At 44.0% G+C, this 16,928-nt stretch overlaps 1 protein-coding gene and 1 pseudogene across 1 annotated transcript; both read left to right on the top strand.

Annotated features, from left to right (window-relative positions):
* LOC109477790 overlaps window positions 1–16,928 on the top strand; it is a 51,314-nt pseudogene that overhangs the window by 20,702 nt on the left and 13,684 nt on the right.
* Window positions 9,107–13,064, top strand: LOC109477800 (microfibril-associated glycoprotein 4-like). The gene is made up of 5 exons (XM_019779195.1): window positions 9,107–9,882; window positions 10,580–10,676; window positions 11,069–11,176; window positions 11,421–11,637; window positions 11,952–13,064. Exons 1-5 carry the CDS (start codon window positions 9,463–9,465, stop codon window positions 12,262–12,264), a joined length of 1,155 nt encoding a protein of 384 aa, XP_019634754.1. The 5' UTR covers window positions 9,107–9,462; the 3' UTR covers window positions 12,265–13,064.

Raw genomic sequence — 16,928 nt, 5'->3', positions numbered from 1 at the left:
AGTGATCTTAAATTCCATATCAACCAAATGGCAGAGGATAGAGAGAGAATTATAGCATTCATTCCTAGTTGATAATTCGTGTAGCTAATTACAAAAAAAAGATCCTAAAGGAGACATTTCTCCAATCTATGACGATTTTGACTTGAGGGGTGATGCCTGTATTCTATATAATAACAGCAAACGAAGGAGGGACAAAGGAAAGGTGATAGTAGATTTCTGGTTCTTTTGTGCATGCTTCTTGATTTTAAGATTACATTTAGTTGCCATTATGTATGAGTATCTAAAGAATAAACAATGGTGTCTCTCATATGCAATGTCATGTCATGTTTGCGTGTCGGTAAGTCTTACTGATGTTCCAGATTTCTCTTACATAAATATTGATATCTCCTGTTAGCTTTGGTGGTTATCTCCATGAGTTTTATAATAAGAGGCTAATTTGACATTAAACTTGTTACCGTGTAATAAAAGAATTACGACATTATAGAACTTTGTCAAAAATAAAATATCAGATTAGGTCATAAGTCACATGTTTTCCTTCGCATTGTACCAATAGAAGTTGTCGAGAATACATTTATTTTCTGTAAATTGTCACTTTCTGCAAAGTTGCTCTCTCAAACATGTGCAACTTTGCAACCAAAGGATTGTTAAAATACATGCCTTTTAGTCAGGTGTTTGGTGTTTACTATTGATGATTCTGGTTAGGGCGGGCAAAGCACCTAAATATAGGGTGCAGTACTTCTGTCAACCGCAGCGTGTCTCTTTTGAACCGTGCGTGAGGTGACAGCGTCCTACGTACTGACCGGTCCAACAGGTAGTGACGTCTCTCCCGGTTTGCCTGCAGGCGGTTACAGACCAAACTCAAACACAACAAACGGGAGACAGTCTTAGATGCTGCTTCTTACACAGTTCCTTCAAGACTTCTTCATGTTCTATACATTTTAGGCAATGAAAAAATGCTCTGGTTACTTTGCGTCGTTCAAACCGTTACAAAAACCTTCGAGATTGAGAATAGAATTGACCCCTTATTTTTGACCCCGTCATTATTTCGAGCGCCCCCAGGATATGGCACGTCAACACAAAATGGCTTTCCCACCTGGCTTCTCTTGTTAACGCAGCCGACGCGCTCGGAAGGTGCTGTTCGGCTCTCGGCAATCTTCGGGTGACTTCGGCATCCGCTCGTATAGCTCTTTTGAATCACTTGTTACCATGCTTGGAATCCTGTTTCAGCGGACAGGATTCACAGGGTGTGTTTCATGTGTAAGGTTCTCAGGAATCGGTGGGCCGAGTTCATGATAGCGGGTTTACACGTCTTTTTAAAGCTTAAAGCCGACTCGGATCCGGATCAAAGCGAATCAATTCGACTCGATCCGGACAATTATATGCTAGTGGGAAAGGGGCCTAAGTAGATAATACTCTCCAAGCAGAGGTTGGGGTTTTAAAAACGCCAAAAATAACCCAAACCTCTGCTTGGAGAATACGTAAATTAGGACATCAGATGTGGTAAGTGCATTCCACTTGATTCCGTTCCCTACAAGACTATATACACTGGACCAAAGTAACTGCACTCCACGTTATTCCGTTCAATACAACGTAGGACAACAACATAGGACCAAAGTAACCACCAAGGACGTTGAGACGTTGAAAATTAATTGTAAAACAACACAGTTTCTCAAACAGCATCTACGCAGCTTTTATCTAGAACTCCCTTACTTGATCTTTGCCTGGTTTGTGTTGTAATCACTACTGGTTTATAATTAAGTATGATGTTTATATAGGCAAAACGCACATCCTTGTCTCATGGTTTTGTTTACATGAACAAATCATTCGCTCCAGTGAAGTTCGGCCTCAGGTGATGCAGGTAAACCGGACCGACCACGTCGTCACCTCACCTGTGGGCACACACGTCATCCAGGTGAGGCTTGGTCTTTGTCTGACGAGGTCTTGTCGGACATTTCTCAAGAATTTTCCGCAAGGTTTCTCGAAGATGTCGTCCAAGAAGCTGTTTCCTAACGGCGAGGCAGCTCCGGAAGGTTCTGTAGGTCGCCATGGAAACCAGCGAACCAATGGAATCGTCCTGGCGCTGTCAGGACTCGCGGCTGTGGTGAGCGTCGTAGCGCTGCTGTTCATGGTGCGGGAGCTTACGTTCCTACGGGCCCAACAAGAAGCATTACGTAGAGATCTCCGAGACCAACAAGCAGCATTGCACGGGGATCTCCGAGACCAACAAGGAAGAGACCATGACCAGCTGGTGCTACTGCGCAACCAGCTTCAGGACCTGATGCAATGGAAGCTTGAGCTGGGAGCTAAGGTAGGGAAGAATGCTTTTTTTTAGAGGAAGTTTAGGTCGCTGCGATCACTTTGTCGTCTCTATACTCACAGTTACCTAACACTGGAGCGAGAGATACTGAAACGTGTGGGTACTGAAACAATGTTACTTTAGGTATTGAGTGTGTGTTTATATAGGTACGCAGAGAACACAACGTTTGCGACATGGTATCATTTTTGAAATCTCCATTTCCTCATGACGTATGAGGAAACGCCATATTTGTCGTCTGACATTTAGAGGGAGGGGCGTGACGTCAGCATGTAGCCTCAGTACCAGGCTCTGTGGAGGGCGAAAACTACTTTACACAGAGGTTCTAAAACCAAAATCCAGCACATCCACATGCAGCGACCGTTAGGCTAGGTTAAGCACAGGAAACAAGTAAACGCAGAGACTAATGCTTAACCGGAATCTGAGACTAGAGCCTGAGAACCGAGACTAGAGCCTGGGATACGAGACTAGAACCCGGGACCCTTTGTAACGTTTCCTATCGTAACCAGATGTAGCAACATTCCCATATTTTCATGTTATATAGCTTTGTGTCAGGAGATGAAAACCGTCAACAAATGTCCAAGGTCATGCTACAGTTTATGAGTACTATTCACGCAAGTATGTTCAGTTCAAAATTGCAATAAGCAGGTTTGTTGTGTTCTGAATTAGAGACAGGAAAAATGTTCATCACCAGTAAAGTAGCTAAAACATGTGAATGCGATGCGCTATTTAGTGCTCTCTTTTTTTGTGAGATTTAACAGTATAGTCTATGCCAAACCTTGTGGCTGTAGCTGTTCACTGTTACGGAAAGATAATTGCGGCCTTGTTAACAGACCAGTGAACAACTCTCCCCCGAGGGCCCAACTAGCTCAACTGAAGACTGGCGACGTGATGACAGCGCCACCTTTTGGAAAAGTGCGGAGGTGCATCACAGATCCAAGAGGGAGGCGATGGCCAACACTGTTCTCTTCCATGGCAAATTCGGAGGTAAAAGTTTGCGTGCCGGCTCCTTTCTGTTTGTGTGTGTGTGCGTGTGTGTGTGTGTGTGTGTGTGTGTGTGTGTGTGTGTGTGTGTGTGTGTGTGTGTGTGTGTGTGTGTGAGTGTGTATGTGTGTGTGTGTGTGCAGGTCGCATCCTAGTAAATATTGTTACATTTGTAACTAAATGTTCCAAGAGGCTTTGAATAATAAATGGATGAATGTTTGTCAAACCAAAATGCAGGTCTCGGATGTCTGTCCGGAGCCCCCGGGAGGGATGGAAGAGACGGTCTGCAGGGTCCTGTTGGTCCCCCTGGACTCCCTGGACAGGTAAACGTGTTTAACTAACAAACAAACGCTTCGTACAATGCACTGCTTTACACCGACAGTTCGGTTTACAGAATGTCGATTTGAAATGTTTCAATTTTGCACATGGGTGCTTTTGAGTCATTTTGTGTACCAGGAAGGCGATATACTCTATTTGCACGCAAATGCTAGCCTCCCTCGTTAATGTTTGATCTTGTCATTTTGCTATAAATATGTTAAAACTGAAAGTTTGCTTATTTGTGTTCCACTAAAGTTTGCACATGTATTGCTCATGTTCTGTGCTGACTTTGACTTTATTTCACTCTATAGTTGATGTCCAATTTTAGTTGTCATTTCGATATAAATATGTTAAAATCGAAGTTTTCGTTTCGTTCTACTATGTACATGTATTGCTCATGTTCTGTCCTGACTTTAACTTTCTTCTACAATACTGTTATAGACTGCCCCCTTGTAAACAAGCTTCCTAGAAGCTAAAGATGTCATGATCACATTTTGGAAATTTGCTATATGATTAAATTAACAAACTTTTGAACCAATCTATTTGCACACATACTTGATAAACGAAAGTTTCTGCCTGGTACACCAGTGTTGCAGTGAGAGGCCAACTCCCTCCCCAGAGGTGGCGACTTCTCCAGGACCGATATCCACTTCCCCTCGTGATGCAGGACCTACAGCAGCCCCGAGACGCACACAAGTCACTGCAGCCACTTCTGCGGAGCCAGATGGAGGTGCACAAGGTAAGAACCCGGCACTTTGTTGTCCTTGAGGTGGTGACTTCCCCTCGTTATGCAGGAAGTACAGCAGCCCCGAGACGCACACAAGTCACTGCAGCCACTTCTGCGGAGCCAGGTGAAGATGCACAAGGTAAGACCACAGGACTTGTCTCAAGGATAATGTCCTTGCTTGTCTCTTTTTGGTACCATAATTCACCTGACTTCGCCAGTAAAGGTTAAACACCTGGGAGGCAAATGAGATCTAGCAATAGCAGACACATAATTCAAGTAAGACGAAAATACCACTGATATTAACGTCCCACGCAGGTATCCAGGTCCGTCTTGCTGGCGGCCCCACCCCGCTTGCAGGCCGAGTGGAGGTGCGGAACGGGACCGGCCCGTGGGGTTCCGTCTGCGATGACCGGTGGGACCTGCAGGACGCGCGCGTTGTCTGCAGGCAGCTCGGCTTCGGGACGGCCCTGGAGGCGAAACTGGCGGGCCATTTTGGGGAGGGTTCCGGGAGCGTCTGGCTGGACGAGGTGGCCTGTGGAGGGAACGAGACGAACCTGGGAGACTGTCCTGCTGAGCCCTGGGGACAGAATGACTGTTCACACAAGGAGGACGCAGGGGTCGTCTGCGAAGGTATATATAGTATGTCAGCAGTAATTGAAGACTAATATATTGTCCACAATCCAAATTACTTCAGCACATGTTTTAAACATCGAAAAACCTCAATCACTATACAGAAACGTGACATCAGGAATAGGTCAGGGCACACCGTCGAAAAGTGCACACCGCTTGCCCTCTGTTGAGTTTGCCCTGATGTAGATTTTTGATTCCTCTCCTGTTCAGTATTAGCCATAGTACACTGGGCCCAAAGTATTATCCAGTGTGCGGAGTTAGGGTTATTACGTTGGGACCTATGTGCTATGGGTCTGGCATCCAGGCTAGTTCAGCATCATCTAGTGGGCTCAATTAGGGATTATGGTTGTATTTTGGTTGTTATGTTAGCCACTATAACATTTTAACACGTGGTTTTTCCATCTGAACGTCATTATTATGAAAGCTAAAATCATCTTCGCACATGACAAAACAGAACATGTGCAAAGACAACTTCACAAGAGTATTTGCAATCACTGAATACCGAACAAAAAGTGGTAGAAATCGCAAGTTATTATATTTGGGGTAAAATGTTCGTCAATCATTATCATCTTACGTCACAGGCGGTGTGCCCGTCCGACTGACCGGAGGTCGAAGTCCGTCAGAAGGACGTGTGGAGATCCGAAACGGGGAATGGGGGTAGGTCTGTGATGACGGGTTTTACGACAGGGACGCCCAGGTGGTCTGTAGACAGCTCGGGTATCTTCGGGGAGTCGCTACGGTGGGTGGAGTTTATCCTGAAGGGACGGGAGACATCTGGCTGGAGAATCTCAGCTGCGCAGGAAACGAGTCTTCTGTGGCGGACTGTGGAATCAGCAGGTGGGGAGACCATGACTGTACCCACAAGGAAGATGCGGGAGTCGTCTGTGTACCAGGTATGGTGTACACTCATTACGCCAAAGTTCATCCATCACTAGTGCTACAGCCTTTTCCCAAATACTAGTAAACAATGTTGTCAAAAGTATTCCGTCCCTCCGTATCATCCAACCAAAATACCCTGCACAGCGTCAGACTGCAGTGAGCACTATGCGGCAGGAAAGACAGCAAGCGGAGTCTACACGATGGAGCATGAACCTGTTGTTTCTCAACGTGAACTTTCTACGCCAAATTATAATCACTAGAACTACAGCCTTTACCTGATAAACATGTTATTTTGCCTCTCCTATCATCCAACTAAACTGACCGCCTGTTGTTCATCACCACACAGCTTCAGACTGCGCGGAGTACTACGCGGCAGGACAGACTACAAGCGGAGTCTACAATATTAGGCTCGGCTCCTCTAACGTGGGGATCTACTGTGACATGGATACCGCAGGTACGTACTGTATGAGAAGGCATGGAAATCTGTCACACATAATGGCGTATTGCTTATCTTAATTATTCAAATTTCTTTTACTTACATTAAGATATTTTATTTAACTGTGTCTGAGGTAGGAGAGTAAGACTATAAATGTTGATAATTTTTTTTTTTCAAATTGGATTTTCAGGAATAAGTGTCGCATTTATTGTCAAGGTACTATATATGATTGAAGTAATAATATCATCCCGTTTTCCTTCTGGTGCCTTCCACACAGGGGGAGGTTGGACTGTTATACAACGACGACAGGACGGGTCGGTTCCCTTCCACCGGACCTGGGAGGCGTACAAGCACGGGTTTGGGAACAAGAGCGGGGAATACTGGCTTGGGAACGAGAACATCCACCTCCTGACCAGTCAGAAGAATTATACCCTCAGGGTGGATCTCCAGGGTTGGGACGAAGAAACCCGGTACGCAACGTACTCCAGTTTCAGGTGAGTAAAACACCCACAGGTAAAGTATTGTCAACTGAATACACATTAAAACATTTCCTGTCAGAGTGCTTTTATCCGAGGGAACTTTTTATTGCAGCATAGACGATGTCAATCAGTACGTGTGACTGTGTGTGTGTATATATATATATATATATATATATATATATATATATATATATATATATATATATATATATGTGTATATATATATATATATATATATATATATATATATATACACAGTCACACGTACTGACTGACATCGTCTATGCTGCAATAAAAATGTATATATCTGTGTGTGTGGTGTGTGTGTGTATATGTATATATGAATATATACATGTATATATATATGTATGAGAGTGAGTATGTGTATGCGCAATTAGTTCGTTAATGTATGCCTACTTATCGATGCACGTGCTACAAAGTATGTGAGCGCCATTATTAAGTTTATATAATATTTCCATCTAGGGTGTCCGGTGAGTCGGACCAGTACCGGCTGCACATTTCCGGATATTCAGGCACCGCGGGAGACTCCATGGCGGGCGGTCATACCATCAACGGGCAGAGGTTCTCCACTGTGGACAGGGACAATGATGTCCACAGCAGCCTCCACTGTTCTCAGCCGTTCGGACAGGGCGGCTGGTGGTTTGGGATCTGCAGCTGGTCCAACCTCAACGGCCGCTACCTGCGCAACTGTAAGAGCTCCTGTCCACTCTGGCAAGGTGTGGTGTGGAAAACTTGGAGAGACCTGCGTTACTCCCTGAAGTCTGTGTCTATGAAGATCAAACCATAAGCGACACGAGTATGATATGCCACTACCGGTGTGATATGTGTTGAATTTCCAAATCACTAAGATTTTTTAACATTGAATGTTTGATTATACCCAAGTTGCATAATACGTGGTCGGGCCATAAACAACATATTATCTGCATTACCCATGCGATATCTGTTACCATTTTTAAATAAATTGTATAAATTGGAATGAATCTGATTATATCCGATTTTGCTCAGAATGACAATCACACCTGGTTCACAAATAAAACCCAACCATATGCATGTGTTTCTTAAGCGCGCACGATGTAACAGTCGACCATACAATCATTCAAGCTATCATCATCATCATCTGGTCAAGCTGGCATACCTGCACTAAACAAGCGTTTGGAAGATTTTTGGTATCTTCTATTCTATTTTAGCCATTAAGGCGTTGGTTAAAAATACATAAACATAGTAATGTTTTTACTAATCTGTTGACAACGCTTTCTATTGAATTGTATCTGTACGTTTTGGCAATCATACATGTCAATACTTGGGTCAGCAAAGGCAGACTATTAAAATGGGTGATGACTGACGTAATACTAAAAGTATAAGTAGATCAGAATCTAAGATAAATACAAATCCAAAAAAATGAAATAAATTAATCATTAGAATATATGCTGGAGGGCGATGCATAATGGTACTATACATAGTTGGGTAAAAAAGAAACTCTAACTTAAAAGGTATCTTTTTGAGAAGTTAAGAAAATCGGGTGCATTCTTCGAAGCAAGTAACTAACTAAGCTGTGTTCAATAGTTAAATGACAGTTGTTAGATCAATAACAGCGCATGTAATGTCTCTTTTGCAGTGTATCTTAACAAGATGCTTTAATTAAAAGAAATAAAACGTGATCCTTTCTTCCGTGTGTTTATTGCTAGATCGTCGTGAAAATCTAACCTGTAAGCATCTGTCCACATAGATTTTATCGGTCTAGCTACTTAGTAGTCTCTGGTATGTTGAATATGTTGTATAATATGTACTTCTGACACCCAATATCTGTGGAATCTCGATGGCCTATTCGATAGCCATAACGGTTAACCCCCTGCCTTATCTCCCCATTTGATAACCACAATGGTTAACCCCCTGCCTTAGCCCCCATTTGATAACAACAACGATTAACCCCTGTCTAATCCCCAGCCCCCAATGGTCAATCCCTTGCCTCCCATTTCATAGCCACAATGGTTAACCCCCTGCCTTAGCCCCCATTTGATAGCGACAATGGTTAAACCCTGTCTTAGCCCTCCCTTTCACAGGCACAATGGCTAACCCCATGTCTTAGCCCCCATTTAATAGTCACAATGGTTAACCCCCTGCCCTGGTCCCATTTGATAGTCACAATGGTTGACCCCCTGACTTAGCCGCCTCATTTGATGGCTACAATGGTTTACCCCCTGCCTTAGCTCTCCCCATTTGATAAGCAAAATGGTTAACCCCCAGCCTTAGCACCCCACTCGATAACTACAACGGTTTACCCCCTGCCTTACACCTGTCGGATCCATGGTTGTGCTTCTGACGCTCAGGTGATCTTTAGCCACACCTGAGCTGGAGAGGAGCCAAACGTCCGTCAGGTCGTTCAGAGGCAGGTGTGACGCAGTTCCTTAACTCAACTTTTCCAAGAAATTTGTCGTCTTAAAGTCAACCGTCTGCCTTCTTAAGATAATCAAATTAAGAGTCAGAAAGGATTATATTTATGATTATAACCAAGGATGATTGTTAATGTCAAGATATCTTTACACCCCTCCCCAGCCCGTTCCGGAGTTCTGCCCTGACATTCTTAAGACATGTCAGTCTCGCAGCGTAAACAGAGCTTCCGTGAGAAGCTTCAAAATCAGGTGTGACGCAGGTGCTTTAGTTTACTTCCTCCAAGATGGCGAGTGTGTTACTGCTCGCTGTCTTCCTTCTGTGCAGCAGTTTCCCTGTCGGCGCCCAGGACACCAGGACCGACCAGGCCGGGTCCGTCCTGCGGGAGTATGTAGACAAGGGCTACTGTACCTACACCTATGTGGTTCCGCCCGGGTCCCGTACAGAGGGCTGTGCACCGCCGGGCCTCGAGAGCCAGCTCGCCGAGACCAAGGAGGAAACGGACCGCCTGAAAAATCAAGTGGATCGCCTGTCGTCTCTGGTGGAAACCTTACTGAGTCAGCAGTCTGATCTGTCCAACCAACTGTCAGAGGAAAGAGCCAGGAGTGCACAGCTGGAACAGAAGGTACAAGAACAAGAGACCAGGGTGCGGAATCTGAATACGACCTTGTACGAGCATGACATGGCCATCAAACAACGTCAGCAGGTAAGTGAGAAACTTTTCACTTATTCATGACATTCCTTCTTCATATTCTCTCGGCTATTCTGCACAAACAATACATAAACATGGGATGATAAAGTTGAGGTAACCAGGTAGAACAATTCCGTAATACAACACAAACTAAGCAACTCTGGAAAAATCTTTTGAGGAGTCAGAAGTTTCAGATAGCACCAACTATCTTTCATAAGTCACTGAATACAATTGTAAACTCACTCTGCTGACAAAAAAATCATAGATCGAAGGCTCACCAGCGGTCAAAAACAGAATTATTCAGGAACCTTTTGTTTACCGTATCCAGAACCACAAGCAAACTTTGCTGTAGTTTTTTAGGTCCACTCAAGCGTCCAACAGGTCAATAAGCACAGGTTCTACACGCTTTTCTAGCAAGTCAAACCCCATAAAGTTCACTCTCGGTTCATTTCCACCCATTCGCTGTTTTCTGTTGTTTTTTGCCATGTATTTTGTCGCTGTATACTTGTATGTTTGGTGGTGAGTTAAAAAAATTAGCTATAGCTAGAGTACCTCACTACCATGTATTGTCCATGTTGAAATGTAAATAAACTAAAAAAGGATGAACAGTAATCCTCTGCACTGCGATATAATTGTATACTTTTAAGTGCATGTTCCTCTAAATCTCCGGTCTAAAAAGTAATTGATCTGTATTCTCTACCTTCCATGTCAGTGTACTTGTGAGAGAATGGAGCCACTTGACAGCATCTCTTCAACTGCAGCCACGCTGCCCACTGAGACAGTGTCCACCGCTGTTGGCCTGATAACCGGTGAGAAATTTGCACTGTTTCTTTAGATCACGACATTCACCTATATGAGCTTTTGTCAGCAAAAGGAATGTCAGGCATCCGTGAATAGTGCCATCAGGTTGGTAAGTCACTGAGTAAAGAGATTCTTTCTACACAACCAAGTATTTTAGGCTCCGTTTCAGTGATCGTCTATCACCTTCCTAAGGGCAATTCTGACTGGTTCACGTTGCACTGCAGCACAGGTGTCGCTGCTACAGATGCTATAAATATTGTACATTTGGGGATGCTTCTATAGCAGCGACACCTGTGCTGCAGTGCAACGTGAACCAGTCAGAATTTGGTGTGTGGTCAGGTGCATAACTGCGTATAAATATGCAAATTTTTGCATACTATTATTATTTCTCACCACACAGCGTCAGACTGCGCGGATCTCTACGCGGCAGGACAGACTACAAGCGGAGTGTACAACATTAGACTCGGTTCCTCTAACGTGGAGACCTACTGTGACATGGATACTGCAGGTATTGTATGGGGAAACGTGAAAATCTGCTATACTTTTGTATCGCTTATTTGGAAAGTTCAATTATTTGTCTTATTTTGAACACTTTATTAAGTTGTCTCTGTGGTGGGAAAGTGACACTATAAACATTGGTCAGTTCTTTTAGATTAGATTGTCTGGAAGTTCGTATCGTGTCTTATTGTCATACTAGTAATACATGTTGCAACCAAGAGTATCACGTTTTCCTTCTGGTGCCTTCCACACAGGGGGTGGTTGGACTGTGATCCAACGGCGGCAGGACGGGTCGGTTCCCTTCGACCGAACCTGGGAGGAGTACAAACACGGGTTTGGGAACAAGAGCGGGGAATACTGGCTTGGGAACGAGAACATCCACCTCCTGACCAGTCAGAAGAACTACACCCTCAGGGTGGATCTCGAGGATTGGCGCGGAGAAACCCGGTACGCAACGTACTCCAGCTTCAAGTGAGTAAAACACCCACAGGAAAAGTATCGTCAACTGAACACATTAAAATACTTCCCGTCAGAGTGCTTTTGTCCGAGGGAACTTTTTATTGCAGCATAGACGATGTCAATCAGTACGTGCGAGTGTGTGCTTGTGAGTGTTTGTGTATGTGTGTGTGTGTATGTAGGTGTGTATAATACATGTAGGTATATATAATATATATGTATGAGAGTGTGTATGTGTATGCAATTAAGTCGTTAATGTATGCCTACTTACGTACGTGCTACAAAGTATGTGAGCGCCATTATAAATTTTATATAATATTTCCATCCAGGCTGTCCGGTGAGTCGGACCAGTACCGGCTGCACATTTCCGGGTATTCAGGCGACGCGGGAGACTCCATGGATTACCACAACGAGCGGATGTTCTCCACTGTGGACAGGGACAATGATGCCTACAGCGGCTACCACTGTTCTCAGCATTACGGACAGGCCGGCTGGTGGTTTTGGAGCTGCGGCTACTCCCTCAACGGTCGGTACCTGGGCAACTGTAGGAGCTCCTGTGCAGCCTCGCAAGGTGTGGTGTGGTACCACTGGAGAGGCTGGAGTTACTCCCTGAAGTCTGTGTCTATGAAAATCAGGCCATAAGCGACACGAGTACGATATGCCACTACCGGTGTCACATGTGTTGAATTTCCAAATCACTAAGATTTTTTAACATTGAATGTTTAATTATACCCAAGTTGCATAATACGTGGTCGGGCCATAAACAACTTATCTGCATTACCCATGCGATATCTGTTACCATTTTTAAATAAATTGTATAAATTGGAATGAATCTGATTATATCCGATTTTGCTCAGAATGACAGTCACACCTGGTTCACAAATAAAACCCAACCATGTGTTTCCTAAGCGTGTACGATGTAACAGTCGACCATACAATCATTCAAGCTATCATCATCATCATCTGGTCAAGCTAGCATACCTGCACTAAACAAGCGTTTGGAAGATTTTTGGTATCTTCTATTCTATTTTAGACATTAAGGCTTTGCTTAAAACTACATAAACATACTAATGTTTTCACTAATCTAACGACAACTCTTTTTTTGCATTTTTATTATTTGCAATGATACATGTTATTAGTTGGTGTAGCGCAGGCAAACTATTAAATTGGTGATGACTGACGTAACAAAAAGTATAAGTAGATCAGAATCTAAGTTAAAATACAAATCTCAAGGTTTCAAGGACTTCAAATCCAAAAAAAATGAAATAAATTAAGCATTAGAATATATGCTGGAGGGCGATGCATAATGATAATATACATATTGGGGTAAAAAAAGAAGCTTTAAGGAATCTTTTTGAAAAGTTAAGAAAATCCGGTGCATTCCTCAAAGCAACTAACTAAGCTGAGTTCAATAGTTAAATGGCAACTTATTATATTAATGCCAGTGCATGTAATGTCTCTTTTGCAATTTATTGTAACAAGCTGTTTTAATTAAAGGAAATAAAACGTGATACTTTACACTTTTTTCTTCCGTATGCTTATTGGTGGATCTTCGTGAAATCTAACATGATGGTAAGAAAGACTGGATGTCTAAGCACTCCATTTCATAGCGACAATGGTTAACCCCCTGCCTCAGCCCTTCATTCGATAGCTACAATGGTTACCCCCTGCCTTAGCCCCTTATTTGATAGCCACAATGGTTATGCCTTTGCCGTTTCCCCCCTTTTGATAGCCATAACGGTTAACCCCCTTGCCTTATACTCCGTTCGAAAGCCACAATGGTTCACCTCCTTCCTTACCCCACCCCCATCCGATAGCCGCAATGGTCAACCCCCTGCACTAGCCCCTATTTTAGAGGCACAATGGTTTTCCCCTTTCCCAAGGCGCCATTTCATACCCACATTGGTTAACCCCCTCGCCTTACCCCCTCCCGTTCGATAGTGGTTCTCCCCTGGTTTTTCACCACTTCAGAGTTGTGCTCCAGACCTTGTTCGTTGTGCGGCTGATATCCACAGCTGTTTCAAGTCACGGCCAAGATGGCGAGTTTCTTACTGCTCGTCGCCTTCCTTCTGTTCGGAGCTTCTCTGCCCGCGCCCAGGCCGGGTACAGCCCGCCCGGGGCCCGTACGGCGACCGGCCGCTTGAAAACTAAAGTGGATCGCCTGTCGTCTCTGGTGGAAACCTTACTGAGTCAGCAGTTTGATCTCACGGCCCGGGTTGACAGTCTTTCTGCCCAACTGTCGGGGGAGAGGGACAAGAACAAGGAACTGGCCCTAAACTTGACCCAAGCACTCCACAAGTTGGACAGCATGACGTCTACCTTGTACGAGCATGACTCGGTCATCAAACAACGTCTGCAGGTAAGTGCCAGAAACTCGTAACTTTCCTCATATTCATACCTTTCCTTATTATTATATGAGTTATATAAGTTTTGTAAGACCATAAGACTTTTAGCCGTAGAATAAGTCGCCCGGTTTGGTAGTCGTAGTCACTCTTTAAAATGTGAGGCCACATCTCTTACGCCAAGACCGTCAACTGAAAAACAACTGTCCTTGGTTCTCTCAAACAACAAGATCAAGTAGGGCTGTTTGTCTGATAGGAGTGACATTTTGGCAAGTTGTCAACGTGAAGAGTTCATCGGCTTTCACCCCAAAGTTAGCCTGGTATCCAGTCTGATCGTGGGCTGGGCCGCAAGAGCTCTGTCCCGCCCGCCTCACATAGGAGAATAGGACCACATAGGTTTCCCGGTGTGTATTTCACGAGAGATTGATTAGCCCTCCACGAACATCGTGTTGGGGGAAACCAAATTCCCAAGCATACTGTCTCTTATTAGCGTAACTCTCCTACCGGGACGGCCTGTTGCACTGGGCGGGGGAAGCTATTAGAGCCCCCGAAGGCACAGCCTGCCTGAACGCCCCAACACCCCCAATCACGTATAAGACTGGATACCAGGTTTACTACAATGGCTACAGCATTGCTGCTACTATGTTATTCCTCTGGTATTCTGTTTGGCCAATTTCTACTATTTTTTCTAGCAACCCGGGGAGCCTGGAAGAGGGTACATAATTACCTCCATGAAAAATGGACGTATTGTTTTTGGCGTGTCTGTCTGTATGTCTGTGTGTGTGTGTGTGTGTGTGTGTGTGTGTCTCTATCTGTGTGTGTTTCCGCAACTTTGTGGTCAGCATAACTTCAGAACGCCTTCATGGATTGTGATGATATTTGGTATGTTGGTAAGTCTTGGAAAGACAAAGGTCAAGGTCAAATATGGGCCTCCTGGTGGATGACCTTGGTACTGCAGCAGAACTTCCGTTTTTTTGTATCTTTTGTCCTGGACATGCTATGGTCTTGATTTTTAAGTGGTGGATAGCTTTTCCTGCCAGTAATAAGTGCTGTGGATTTGGTCCCCCTAGCAGCTTGTTCTGGACCTGCAGGGGGTTTCTGGGAAAACCTTTCAGAGCAGATAAATTCACAAAGGAACAATGTATTTTCTTGATTTTTGTTATGTGGGTAGCTTAGGCAGAGATCTACATTATTGGATACAAATTATGCAAATGTAACTTCATTTGCATAATTAATGAGGGAATTGTGTAATTCCAGCGTTTTACATCATGGGTCTTTGATACATGTAATGTTTATAATCTATGGCAGGAGGAATATCACCAGATACCAATTATGCAAATACGGACCTAATTAGCATAATTTATCTCAAAATTCTATGACTCCTTAGTGGTAAATGATGGGAATTTCATACTTGGAACATGTGTAAGTTAATAAAAAGTTAACATCACGATGCATTTATTATGTTTGTGTAGAGGTCATTTGCATAATTAAAGAATAAATTTACATGTCAAACCCATATTTCATGGAGGTATGAGATCTCGGAACTCTTGTTATCAAATGTCTTCCAAACAAATACTAGTAGCCGTTCTCTTGTTCCCTGTTGGTGTCCATCTGTCATTTATTACGAACCACCGGTTTAATGCACGGTGCTGTTGTCAGGCAAGTTAGTTTAACTCATGTCCAGGCGTTATTTGTGAAGATCGAAAGCTTTTGGAAAGCTGACCCAACATTTTAAATACACAAGTTAACTATAATAAAGTTCACCCGGGGTCAGAAACAGAATTATTCATAACCCTCTTGTTCCGCCTGAAATCCCTCGGCCCGAATCGACTATCAACATAATCTCCAAGCAGATCCCTTTCGGTGGCAAAAACGGACAGTATCAAATTGGCCAGGCAGTATCCAGTAGCCAGAGAAGGTCGCCGGCCACAAAAAAATATAAATAATAATATAAAAAGCTAACGATCATTCCCCCACAACCTCTGCTTGGAGAGTACTGTCAACAAGCTCTGGGAGTCAGTGAACCAGTTCAGGAGACAAATTATCAGTTTCTCAGAAGCCACTGAACGGCGATAAGTACCAAGGGGTCAGCTACGGCTGATTTAACTAGTAGTTAATGTATTGTAATCTGGCTGATGAATATTCCATATTTTGTGCTCGTTTTCTCTGCTTGGGATAGCCTGGGTGCCAGACCCATAGCATACTGGACACAAAGTATCTTAGTGCTCACTGCGATACTTTGTGTCCAGTGTGCTATGGGTTTGGCACCCAGACCAGGCTATGCTTGGGAGAGTTTCAGCCGATCTTCACTGTTCAGTTTTGTTCTGACCTTGCTACCTTGCATCACTTCGGGAACCTATGCAGACGGTCCTTACGTATTTGTGACGATTTACCACATTTGTGGAAGAATTGACATGGTGGCTATGACACCTTTGCAAGATGTAAAACCTGAGACACGATTGTAAAGGTTGAATCACTCACATCGGGAAGGTTTCCTACTCTTTTCGATAAGTGTGGTGGGTTCATGACAGCCAGCAACATGTCTGGACTTGCCATGATGTTTCTGTAGGCTTATAATCTTGGCGGCGCCTATCTCCTCTCCACTTCTAAAAGGCTCTGTGTTTCCTATTTTCCAGTGTGCTGGTGAGAACCTTTGAGGACTCCGTGTTTCCTACTATCCAGTGTACCTGTAGTTCTAACGACTCCGTGTTTCCTACCTTACAGTGTACCTGTGAGAACCCGGTACCGGTAACTGAAGGGACGTCTCCCATAAAGCCTACAGGTCCCGTAATCGGTGAGAAATCTACACTTTTCACTAAAGATTACGTTAACTCGATTACGAGATAATGATAAGGGCAGTGGGCTGTACATTTGTGTGCCCACTGTGTCTAGGGCATGGTGATGGAAGACAGAGCTCATCCCTCTCATTTCAACGCAGTTTACCTCCACAACAAAAGGGGGCCG

The sequence above is a fragment of the Branchiostoma belcheri genome, unplaced genomic scaffold (assembly GCF_001625305.1).
Source record: "Branchiostoma belcheri isolate BF01 breed outbred unplaced genomic scaffold, Haploidv18h27 scaffold105, whole genome shotgun sequence".
NCBI classification, from domain to species: Eukaryota; Metazoa; Chordata; class Leptocardii; order Amphioxiformes; family Branchiostomatidae; genus Branchiostoma; species Branchiostoma belcheri.
This window is presented reverse-complemented; position numbering and strand designations above follow the sequence as displayed.

What these genes read in the sequence shown, in the direction of transcription:
- LOC109477800 (XM_019779195.1), top strand. Translation starts at nt 9,463, where the DNA reads ATGGCGAGTGTGTTACTGCTCGCTGTCTTCCTTCTGTGCAGCAGTTTC. An exon ending in CCATCAAACAACGTCAGCAG is followed by an intron (nt 9,883 to 10,579) that starts GTAAGTGAGAAA and finishes CTTCCATGTCAG; the next exon opens with TGTACTTGTGAGAGAATGGA. An exon ending in CGCTGTTGGCCTGATAACCG is followed by an intron (nt 10,677 to 11,068) that starts GTGAGAAATTTG and finishes CTCACCACACAG; the next exon opens with CGTCAGACTGCGCGGATCTC.